Here is a 12,893-nt window from a genome sequence, read left to right as displayed (position 1 = left end):
AAATTTTACGTATCTGCAGCTACGGCACGACAGAACTCTCTAGCTACTATCTTCTCCGCCGTATTTTCCGTGGACGAAATTTATTAACGCGACGACGACGGCCGACTTTCGAATCGACTTTCGAGTCGGGTTACGACTTTACGGCAACGTCCAATAGTTGCACTAGACTTGATGTAAGTGAATCATACATAATTAATTAATAATAATATTATATTTTTCAAATTTGGAAGTAAGAGATGCAAGACTCATCTAGAATCATTACACCTCTGATTCTAGTTAAATAGTTGTACATATATGAAACGTAAGTTACATTTTTGTCAAGTAAAAATGAAAAATTTAATCATGATTTCTTACTAAAATTGACACCACATTTCTCTTGATAATCTTTAACTTCCAGTATTAACATAATGCTGCATATTGTGAGATAATACGCGCGTAATATTCTCTGTCTTTTAATATTAACTAGAAAAAGTAACCAGTTACGTACAATGTGTATAATAGTATAATGATTTGAGAAAAGAATGCGTAATAATATTTCTAATAACGATTTGCGTAAGTAGCAAAAGTATAAATTACGGATTGATTGAACATATAATTTCGATTTTTTTTTTCTCAACGATGTCTCGATACTCCATCATGTCCGCGTCTCTCCGTGATATACTATGTCAGTATACCGCAAAATCTTGCGAAGTAACGCAATTATCGCGACGCATATTGCTCTACCGTGGTCATCTATCAACGAACATTTTCGTCGCGTCGCAGCGCTGATTGCGTCGCTGGAATAATTGGGACCTACATACCGTGCGACCGTTCTACGCGAGTTAATTGCGTTCTGCGAAAATTCGGACGGATCAATCCGTGAATGGCTGGAGTGTTCTCGGAAATCTATTTGTCCCAAAAAGATGGACTGGAGAACGCGTAGGCGGGAAGGGAGGAAGAGTCTCCAGGAGGGCGACCGACTTTTCAACCGTGGCGAGGTTACGGCGACGCTTGTTTCCTGCGTAGAGCAAAGGGCAGCGTGAGAACCGATGGTGAGTTTCGAAATGGAACCTCGATCGGCGTGCGAGGATGGTCGGAGGAATCGGGAGGGCCAAGTACGGTAACCCGGTTGGACGTAGTCCAGGCATTCCGGAATGCCGACGGTCTCTCTCGGTCAGCTGATCGACTGACCAGCCGCCGTCAGATGGAAGGGCAGAAGCATCGGAGAGGATGGGAGACTCCCGTCCGAGTGGCGCCGCGACGCCTCCCGACTGCTCGGCACTCTCCGGTGGGGAAAGCGAGGGGAAAGAGTTCCGTCGTCTGTTCTCGCTCTCTCGCGGCGTGCATCCGCTCGTAAAATCAAATTATTAGTTACTACCGCGCCGGCACAATTCACGAAAACATCTCGTTAAATCACACCCCCACCCGTGACCCTTCGGCTCTCTGCATTCTCGCTTAAGCACGATGTTCACTTCCAACGCCCTCGAAAACAGGGAAACCACTTCGCGTTGCGTCATATCTTTTTTGTATTCTCTTGTATCTCGCTTTCTTCTTTTTGGATTTTAAAATTCTTTCACAATTAAAATTGCCTTCGTAATACTATTTTGATTTATTCATGAAGTATACTAGAATGTTTTCTTCTCTTTTTTTTCAAAGAACAAATTTTAGATATTTCTTTCAGTCAAGTGCAAAGAATTAAATGCAAAGCATGCCATTATAATTTTTATATTTATGTGTTTGATTACTATTCTTAATTGTTACGGAATTTTCTTTCTAACATTAATTTCTTTTAATTAATTATTTATTATTATGCTTATGATTAAAAATATGTTATTGATTTATAGAACTTATCTCATATGTTTAATTCTCTGAATTTACCATTCATTAATTTCGCATTAAATTTCTTGAAATTTGCGACTATTAAAACTGTGGAAACTATTTCGCATTGTTAAGTTTTCACCAACGGACGTAGTTTTGTCTTAATTTAGCAGTCCAGCTTGCATTGCGGGGTACAACTTACCTTACGTGCGGAGAATCATCCCCTTAAAATGATATTTGTTGCGGAGCGACATTGAGCAGGAATTCGCAAGCAAGCTCATAAGGAGGGATAACCTTGTGGAAATCTTTCCCCTTGGACATTAAGAACGCCGCGGGTCGTGTATCTCGCCGCAGAACAAACAGGGCTCTCGTTATGCCCTGCGGGGCTTGTGTAGAGTTCGGCAAACATTCGATGGAAGGTCAACGATACTCTCGACGCAGTCCATCGAGATCGTGTCGAATGGGCGGGTCTCTATATCTCTGTGTGCACGACACACGGGGATCGCGATGATGACGGAAAAACCGATCCTCGATGTAGTTTTCTTTGCTTAAACATGATTGTATGACATAATTTCTCTGGCATTTGTACTGTGTATAATTTTTCTTCTTTTCTATACGATAACAAAATAGTTTGGATAATAAAATCAAAAGCTCTTATAGTTAAAGATTCCGGCTTGTAAAAGCTGTAATGTGATTACACTTTCGGCGGATCTCTGCACGGTACGAATAATTAATACCGATCTGCGCTTACATCGTAAATGTTGTAGCCTGCTTATTGCACATTCCAGCGGTTTCTGCAGCAGCATACTTCCAAAGAAAACAATGGATGTAAATTGTTGTTCGCGAATGCAAACGCAAACGGAAAGTCAATTTCAGATGTCTTGTATATATGAGTTGGCTCAAATTGGCACACGCTTTCTATTTGGCTCTTTTCCGCACACATTTGCCGCGAGTAACCATTGAAACGTAAAATATTTTAATTAAAACGCAATAATATAATATAACATTTAATATTGGTCTAGGGAAAAAATGTTTTAGCGGATTTAATGAGAGTATTAATAATTAATTTATGTATAAAGAGATCTAATTATATAGTTGAAATGATCATTTCCTGGTTTGTATACGTTTTAAAGCAATCTCATTTTTTTTATTTTCAATATTTTAAAATTTGTTTCTGTTATTGCTGCCAAAATTACTGAGAAATAGAATTAGGTTAAGTATGCTTGAATTTTCATGGAAATCGGCGTTAACAATTATAAAATTATGTTGAAAAGAAAATCTTGTATTCACATGTTGGAGAGCATTAGTAATTCGTGCCATTTGTAGAAAAACTTTTATTAGCCTCGTTGTACGTATGTGCAATACGCGAAATGCATTTTCTTTCCTCTTCTCCGAATCGAATTACGTGTTTTGAATCTTTTCAGAAAATTTGATTAATTACATCGTCGAGTTCATTTTTCTCACAATTCTTTGCGGCCTAAGCGAGTGTCGGTTCATCTTAAAGATGCAATCGCGGTTGCAACGAGACATAGGAAAGCCGAGCGGATCTTCTCGATCGGTCCATGATCGGTCCACGATTTCACACGTGCCACGCTCCGTTGATTTTCAATCCGGTACTCGATGCCAAGTTGAACGGAACGAGCGTTATACGCTTAAAAGAAGCGTTCCGATAACGCGCGATAAACGCAGAATTCTGCTCGAAAGCGTCGAACGAACCGGTGTAGAGGTTGTCGAGCGATGCGCTGATAGTCCGACGTGACGTTAGAGTTCGTTTAGAGAGGTGGGAAGAGTGGCTTTTTCGCAAAAGGAGTGTCGATGGCGGAAGAGTGGCTTGCAGATGGCGAGACAGATGGGTGCGAAAGCCGCCGCCGGTGGAAGAAACGAGAATAGCGGAGGAGGAACGCGCCGATCGCGACGGAAATCGAGAGAAGAAACGAAAGTAGGGATGAAAGGAGAAAGTTAGGAAGAGAAAAAGAACGGGAGAAAGAAAAATACAATGCGGAGACAAAAGCGTGTGAAGATGGACGCCGGCTTTGGATAACTCGAAGACGGGGCGGGTTCCGAGGGAATCCTTCCGATAGGGTTTCGCGACCGCGCGGCTCTTCTTCGGCCGTCGGCCTTTCGTTCTCGGGCATCGGTGAAAGGAAGCGTACCGAATGCCCGAAAGGCAGCGTGGTTGTGCGGCACGGTGTGTGTCCGATGTTATCTGTGGTTGCCATGGGGATGCTATTGATTGGCCGACGCGCCGACAGACGTCACGGGAGTCGCGGCGCCACTCCGACTATTGCACGCCGCCCGCACTCCTCCCGCGAACCAACCGCCACCTCTTGCAGCCCTCACCCTCGATACCACCCTCTTTCGTCTCGACGTGCCCGCACACAATGTAACTCGCCTGCATGTACATCCTCGTCGATTATATGTACACGTGAATCCGCATTAGTGTGCGATCAGTACGCACGCATTCACTTACACACATACGCTCACCTAACTGTCCCCCGTACCCCATTTGATAACCCGAACTCCCGTGTCGTACAGAGGCGACTCCCTTTAATCGTCCCCTCTGGAAATGTTGTTGGGCGAAACTTCTTAGTGTACGGCTTTGGTCGGTGCAGGTGACTACGCGCGAGTCGCTCGCATGTGTGCGGTATATGTGTGTAGTCTATATACAGGAACTACACCTTGCGCCCGGGTGGGTTCTCAAAGCGGGTGGGCATCAGCTGAGCGCCGGGGTACGTTCAGTAACTTTGGTTCGCGGCCATTAATGATCACATCTCTCTTGAAAGTAATTTGCGAGACTCGCCGTCCGTCGGCGACGTCGGATAACACGGATGTGTCGCAAACTAACGAAAAGAGGCCGGCGGGCAGAGAGACGACAATGTGCGGGTGTATAAACGAGCGCGAGCGGGAGCGTGTATCTACTTATGGAGAGAAAACCGCCAGCGCGACGACTTGCGCGACCCGGAGCAGCCGTTCTGGCGCCTGGCTGGTCGTATAAAACGTCGGAGGGTTTCCCTGAGCGTTCGCGGTTGCACGTGAGTTTCGAGGAACGGAAACGCTCGGCGGTGGAAAAGAGAGAAGCGGCGGCAGGACGGTTAGGCGCGCGCGACCGATCGGAGGCAGACGCCGCCGTCGTTTCGTCGTGTCTCGACGATCGCGCCGGTTTGATTAGAAATTGATCGCAATTCTCGAGTCTCTTCGTGAGTGATTGTCAGCTGAGTTATATCAAGATAAAGCATTGAATGTACAATATATAAAGTACTCGGCATATAATCAGCAGAGTTGAGAGAATAATTCGAAGCAAACAGTTGTTTTATTCAATAAACATGCTATTAAAATAATAGTTAAGTTGTTAAAAATGTTGTGATATTTTTTATCTTCTATCTGTGCATACTTTATTCAACTAATTGCGATCTACGAATCACAAATTTTTGCATTTTTTGTAATATACTACAAAATTATTGTATATCGGAGATTAATATAATTTGGAATTGAAACACCAATATTATTTTTATACCAACTTTAGAAATATTAAAATTGTCATATAATCTAAATTTTCTTAAGAGAATTAATTAATTTGTTAAAAAAGATAAGAATATTTTAATCTGCTTTACTAATCTAATTTCAGTAAATAAAGTCAGCTTAAATAATTAAGGGATAAGTCTGACTGAGTTGAAGAGAGAATAATATTAAATCCTATTAAAGATTATGGTCTTTATGAATTGCTCGTTTGTGAAATCTTGTTAGTATATTATTTTTCCAACTTTGCCGATTTTAAGCTCGATCGCAATATTCACTCCTTTTTTTGTCACACGATTAGTCTGATCCTATTATATATCGGTCTCTCTCAGTTCGTATTCTATTAAGAGCAGGCGTGTCAGGTGTTGAATTACAGCCACGGTGTCGCAAAGCCAGATGCAATTACCAAGACGTAGCAACGTAGATGATCGGTTACAACGCGGATACGATTGGAATATCAATCATGAATACGAGTTTCGCAATTTTGGGATGCTGGATCGTATTATACGTTCTTGTGGCAAAAGGATAACATCAATAGGGATAGAAGCAGCTCAGGGCGACGCAATATTTCGATTTATCGGTGTCGTAAAGAATTTTTATTACGCGCTCAAGACCTTCAGGCCTCAATTAATCTTTTTATTTCCAGTTCAGAATGACACGAGCATCAAAAAAATATTTAAATTAAAGGAAATATTATTTTTCGATTAAATTAATTTCTTTGAAAATATTAAAGATGAGATTTATTTTTACAAAAATTTGGAATTTATGAATAATCGTAAAATATTCGAAAAACATGTTTTATTTATTATTGTGCACCGTAAATGACTAAATAAACATGTAGTATTTTGTGGAGCATTCAGACATTATTTGAGAATAAGATGGTTAATATCCCCATAAGTTCGAGACATTTCACCCCTATTCTCCCATCCTCCGAAGGCTTGCAAGTAGATAGATTACAAGGCGGGTACTTCGGTGCGGGAGAACCGCCCGCCTAATGTAATGATTATTAATTGCTGCGGTGACGATATGCAGTGCACGCAAACCCGGCGGTTGCACCTGCACCGGTTTTATTAGCGTCGGCAGTTCGGTAGCTCCTCCAACTAATATACATACATCTCGGTATGCGGATAATAATCGTTGTTTCGAAGTTAGCTCACACACCGCGCGGATGAGCCTTGTGCCGGCTTGCCGACTAATGCGTCGTGCTTTACTCTACTTGTCGTAACTGCGGATGTCGTCGTCGTTGGAGTGAATGTCATCGCTCGTAATATTATTCGAGGTTTGAGAACCAAGCTTATCCACCTGTCTTAACTATGTCGTGCTATTAAACAGGTCGCGACGGCAGTTAAGACTTAGTTTGCCTTAATCCTTTAGTAACGAGTCTTAGTACATATCGAGAATAATTCAATGAAAAATCCCTTTTCTAAAAGATAAGAAATATCTGAATTTTTTATGCATTACTTACATATATATTTTTTTATTTAATTTTTTTTTTTTTTTTTTTTTTTTTTTTTTAGTATAAGAGATAAGTCAGTAACAAGAATACATCAGCGTGTAATAAACTTATGGCTATTATCGTGGATATTATGAATATCATGTACTGTGAGGCAAGTGTTATCTAAGAATCTTTAGTTAAAACTTTTCTAGGAAAAGGATCAACTTTCACCGATAATGTTTTACAACAAGTTTGCTTTGCTAAAATCTTGTTAAGATCTCTGATACATTATTATCGTTAATAATTTATTATTTTTCGGAATTTTACTCGAATGGAGAACCATAACAATTTTATCTTCACTCCTTATGCATATATATTAATAACATACATACAGTATCGATGACTCGATCATCACAGCGGTTCTACGATCGCAGTATGAAACACTGATGAAAATAGAAATCGGTAGTGAGACTTTTAAATTGCAACGTGACGAATGTTTAATTTTTCTCGTTAGTCTTTCGTCATTTTCTGCTTGGTGTCTTCGCGGTCACTTGTGTAAGATAAAGTAAAAAGATAGGAGCCGACAGGCGAGAGAACACGGAAAGGGAACGAAACTAATTGCGGCGCGCAGTCTGCTAGTTCTGTTATAACGATGGCGCCACTCGTTCGAGTCTCAATACGCCTTGACGTATTTTCGATAGTACGAAACTTTCGTTTGGCAGATTATAACGAAGGCACTACGAGTCGATGGAAATGGCTCATCTTTGATGGACATCTTTCCATTCTCAAGCGATCCAATGTCTACACTGAGAATTTGCCAAATCTTTCAATTTTGATGGTTTATTTTCCAAACTTATGCTGGAACACGATAATGATCGTGTTCGTGATCAATTATGTGAGTGTAAATATGTTATAATCATGTCACGTGGAAAATTGTTCCATAACACACACACACACACACAATAATACAATTATTCTATAGCATTCATAAATATATATATTTTTCTAAGAAGAAAAATATTTGAGTCTTGTAAAGAAAGATCGAAAAGTATATAGAATCTATGCGTCTCTTTAAAATTACTGAAATAAAAGCATGAAAAGAAGCGAAAGATATTAGTTGCTGATACATCGAAGCAATATCACATTGAGCGAGTTAACTATTGATGCTATCGAGACTGGTTTTATTTATATAAAACTTGATATTAGACGTAAATGCTAGAAAAAGAAACGGACGATTTATTTTTAGTAAATACAATGGCAGATGCACGATATATATGACACGAGGCAATCCGATTTATATACAAGCAAATGCAACATTGCGACATGCTGTTTCGATACACCAATCGACATGATTTTATTGCACCCCCTACTGACTGCTCGCCGAGAGTTATCTTCTTCCCTCTTTCTTCCTCTCCCTCGGCTCCCTATTTTTTGTTATTTGTACACCAAACCGAGCCGAGTTGTTGCAGTACTACGGCAACAGCGGCGGCGGTAGTAGCGGCAGCAGAAAATCTCAAATAAATCCTTTCGTAATCCCGCATCGCTCCTTTCAGCCAGTCCGGATTTCCACTACTCGCTTTTATGCCACCTCCGTACCCTCACGAAACTCTTCCCTTTTCTCTTCCGCCCCCTTGCCATCCTGTCAAGAGAGGACTGCTCTATCGTCTCCATCTTTACATCTTTTCTTCTCTTCCCGTCTCACATTACCCTATTTTCGCCATTTTTCCTTCTTACCTTTCCTTCTCGTACCTTTATTGCATTTGTGCTAGCTTTCTCATTTTATTTTTCTTTCTTTCTTCGTTCCTTATTCGCACATTCCGTTTCTATCGTCTAATTTCATCTGTTCTGCTTTCTTGCTTTGTTGGTGCATCAACGCCATGTGTACGCCATTTATTTCGTTTGCTTTTCCTGCACGACCCTCAAGAACCATAGACTTCCTCGCCATTCATGCGTACCATCATTACGATATCTGGCGCCACAAACTGCAAGCATAAATGTCCGATTTCGAAACTACGTTCGTCACAGTCGAGAGCGCGAACCGGAATTGGTCGTCATGCAACGGGGAATGAGACAAAGAGATTTATTGAAACAGTGGGAGCAAAAAGATTTTTTAAGCCATTTGTCTTTTTTTTTTTTGGTGAAATTGAGAGTGATCGCGATTTATTCCATGTTCTACATTTCTTCCGGTATATTTATCGTGCATCATCGAACGTATTCTCGTTCGCATCGGATCACTATCCGTTTGAATTATGTCGCGCGATACTTCGGCCTTATCGCTATAAAGGAGCGCGCATTTGGTAAGTGTGAAAAAATGCGCGATTTTTTCCGTCGAAGTAGGAGGTTGTCTCCCTTACATCGTGTCACTTCTATCCGGTTTACGTTAAATCATTTTTTATGCTAGTCTTTATTCAAAGATTATCGTGACAGAATGAATGCGATATAATGTCAGAAAAGGAAGAAATCGTAAATAAATCCGCAGAACGCTTCAAAGTACTCTTACTTCTGGAATGTATTCAAAAGAATTGCTTATACAAGTTATGTAAACGAAATCTACAGCAATTTTTAGATCTTACATGATAGTATTGATGGTCAACTAAATTTTTATCGTTGCGCTTTTAGTAACACAACGTATTCAATATGAGAATAAATGAAATGTCGCAGGTAAAGTTAATGTTTTTCGGCAAAAACTGTTAGATCAAGCGTTTGAATGTATTTGATTATTTCGCATAAACAATTACCAAATAACGAAATAAACATTTGAATTTCAATCAGTTCATTTCAGATTTCTTGAAAGCCAATCACTTAATTAAATGGTTAAGAAAATTATTATAACTCTTGAGCACAATGGTCGTGTCAAGCTCAAGAGATGTAAGAAAGAATCGATCTACGAAAGAAAGTGGGTATTAAGGGTAGACGATAAAGCTCTCCCGCTTCATAAAAGTCACCGGAAATACGGGAAAATAACCCTGATTCAGTTCTACGTTTGATTAGGTCATTCACCTAGAACCGCGTCACTTAACCTCTTGTTAATTGCTCGATGGGTTTGAGGAATCGATGCGAGATTCTAAATTGTTTACTTAATTATCTATTATTTATCTATATATCTAAATTATTTATTTATTATGGTCTTATCGTTTCCGAGATAAATATTTGATCTCGTGAACTAACCATTGTTATATATAAAACTTTGAGTCGACCTACTGATAAGGTGCACTCTGCAAGAAGCGTGCGTTATCTTAATATTATAACTAGATAATTCGAGGCTCGCTGTATTTTAAATTGTTTACATAACTTTAAAGTTTAAAAAATATATGCCACATAATCTTATTTTGTTACGGAATAAGTAACTTTTCTCCGATAGGATTTTTCTTTTAATTAATTACGGCATTGTTGATTTTCAAATTAATGCGTTATTATTTTTAATTAATTAATGGCGTGTCAGCATAATACAATTTATTTTCCGATATTTGAAAGTAATGGATGTTGTATTGTATTTATTTTTAATTTATTTTTCTTTTAATTTCAATGAAATTTATTCCAATTATCATAAAATTTAGATATTAATTGGTTATTGAAATTAGGCTGCGAAATGTACCTCACTCGACTGATTGTAAATTTTCTAAATACAGATACTGATATAATATACATTTAAATTGCCTATATCATTTCCGAAGAATTTTTATCGACTAAGCTGATAATCACTCGACGTTGGCCGTGATCAACGCTTGCGTAGCAGAAAGTTCACGTTCGCCGTCTGGCTCGACGACGATAACAAATTCATTTCGAAGCCGCCGTAAACGATCCCCCGTTGAGCTATCCGCGAAAGTGCGCCCGAAGCTTTCGTAATTTATTAAAACGTCGCAGACACGAAAATTCGAACGAGCCTTCTGCCTTCTCGAACCTTCTTTCCCCCGCGCGCCACCGTCTTCTCCGCCTTCTTCTGCCCCAGCGCGGATGTCTAACTCCTTCCTCGATCTCTTTGGGGTCGCTGTAAAATTTTCAGTGGATCCTGCGCAAGCGAAAAGTATACCTGGGTGGTTACGACGGACTCACGTCCACCATTTACACACGTTTTCTCGTGTGTAGTTGGCGCGTAAAACGATCGTGAGGCTAGGCGAAGGGGCGTAGGGCGAGCAGGGACGGCCGGGCTCGGCACGTGGAATAAGAATCCAAAAAGACGAAGGTGAAGAAGACGACGAAACGGCTCCCCGGGGCTTTCCCCAATCAGCCGACGCCGAGGCGAGCTCCGCCGCTGCCGCGGCTAAAATGCACTCTCTTCTCGGCTCCTGGTATTTTCCCACCTAAGGCCACCGGGGCGAATACGCGTGAACTCGCTAATGCACGCTAGCATTGCCCGCGAAACAGCATCGCAGCCGGCTCACACCGGAGGCAACTTTTATACACTTGTATGGATTCCATTAGTAATCTTTATGCGATCTGTTAACGCGCGCCGTGCGAGAAGCCAGAGCAGTCCTTGGAGGATTTCTTTATTTTCCCGCGCTAACCCGGCGACTTTTACACCAGAACACTGAGCTGAGTCTGCATTCACATTGCGCGCGTCGTTACGTTTATGTCACGCTATGAAAACATTTTGAAGATTAGAAATTTCGATACGATCGTGGAGAACGTTTACTTATGAGAGCGTGGATAGGTAATCCTCAGACCATTTCAACGATTATTTGTAGTCGATTCCATTTTAGTCAAAAAATTTGATGCAGTTCCTTAATCATGTGTGTGTGTGTGTGTGTGTGTGTGTCTTTAATTCCTAAAAATTAAATATCTGATAGTTTAACTTGAAATAATAAGTTAATTAAAGTCAATTCCATTGATTTAAAATAATACTCAAGAAGTATTTCCTTTCAAACTCACATTATGCAATTATATGACGACGAAGACTATTTTTGCAAATATTTTAAATTTCTAAAATCTTATATAATTATTTATTATTAAAGTATTAATTTATAATAGTATTTTGTACATTTAAAAATTTTTTGTAATACAAATTTTACATAATTTTATGTTGATGCAAATATCGTTGATAAAAAATACTAGTTCTTTTTTGCAATAGTCTCGTGTTGTTTTCGCAATAATAAACTTCAATGTGTATGCGTATTCTTATGACGTAGGTATTAATTTTGATGTATTTCTTAAGCATTGTGATGTTGCGAAACTATGCGAAGTAGTATCCGGTTACCGGTTAGCAACTTTTGCATACTCGCTTTAAGCGATTCCGTTAGTAACCTTTATTCAATCCGTCGGGAAAAGAAACTCCTTCGAGAATTTTTCCCGGAACGGCTTACCTTTCGACTTTCAAACGAGACTGTTCTACTATTTCATGCATGGTGGTATCGAATAAAACCATAGCACAAAATAGCAGATGAAACATTAATGCTTAAAGAAAAAAGAATGTTATTTTACTTTCGTAAATAAGCGTTCTTTATATTAGGGTAGACATACAAAACAGACTTATTATTTATAATATATTAATATATTTCATCATTTTCTGTTACAGGTAAGCGTGCAGATTCATTGTACTAAAAATATACGCGTGAATATCATATTGATATTGTAGCGGTGGTGGAAATATAGAGGCGTCTCACTAAGTGAGTAGTACGGTATAGATTTGTTACTATTATTAAAGCGTTAAACGTTGTGACAAATATTTGTACAACAAAATATTATAGCAACTACATGTTGTTTCGCGATTATTCTCTATCAATTAGTAATTAGATACTCGATCACTCGTTTCCCACATATATTTGACGAAGCCAGATACATGGGGCGTTCTAATGAATGCTGCGTATCAGTGATACGCCGTAATTGCATTGTCTCGCCGATCGAATATACGGTTAATGTTTGGCAAGCATACGTGAAGTTAATTCACAAAACGCTCGATAAGTAGTCGATTGCTTGAATTATTGAGAGTGTAAATCGATAACAAATTCATGATAAGAAATTTTGAAATTTCTATATCTCTTTAGATTATTTTATATACCATATAGTTTATGTATACTATAATATATTTCTCGAGGTATTTTTTTCTTCATATTTGTAATACATACATATCTCTTTATCTTGTTTTTGAAATTTTTTTGGTCTTAATAATTCATCGGCATTTAGTTTGCCAGAAGTAAATATTCCTGCA

General features: G+C 39.3%; 1 protein-coding gene across 16 annotated transcripts in view; it reads left to right on the top strand.

Annotated features, from left to right (window-relative positions):
- mbl (muscleblind) overlaps positions 1 to 12,893 on the top strand; it is a 363,403-nt gene that overhangs the window by 261,052 nt on the left and 89,458 nt on the right. The window contains exon 3 of one of the 16 annotated variants that reach the window (XM_067355302.1): positions 12,261 to 12,790. The exons of the other annotated variants lie outside the window; for them this stretch is intronic. Within the exon in view, the coding sequence (XP_067211403.1) occupies positions 12,261 to 12,320 (60 nt within the window). The 3' untranslated portion in view covers positions 12,321 to 12,790. Of the gene's footprint in view, positions 1 to 12,260; positions 12,791 to 12,893 lie in introns of those variants that run through there. 16 annotated transcript variants of the gene reach the window in all.

This window comes from Linepithema humile, chromosome 5 (genome assembly GCF_040581485.1).
Source record: "Linepithema humile isolate Giens D197 chromosome 5, Lhum_UNIL_v1.0, whole genome shotgun sequence".
Taxonomy (NCBI): Eukaryota; Metazoa; Arthropoda; class Insecta; order Hymenoptera; family Formicidae; genus Linepithema; species Linepithema humile.
The sequence above is the reverse complement of the archived record's forward strand: the minus strand, read 5'-3'. Positions and strand labels throughout refer to the sequence as shown.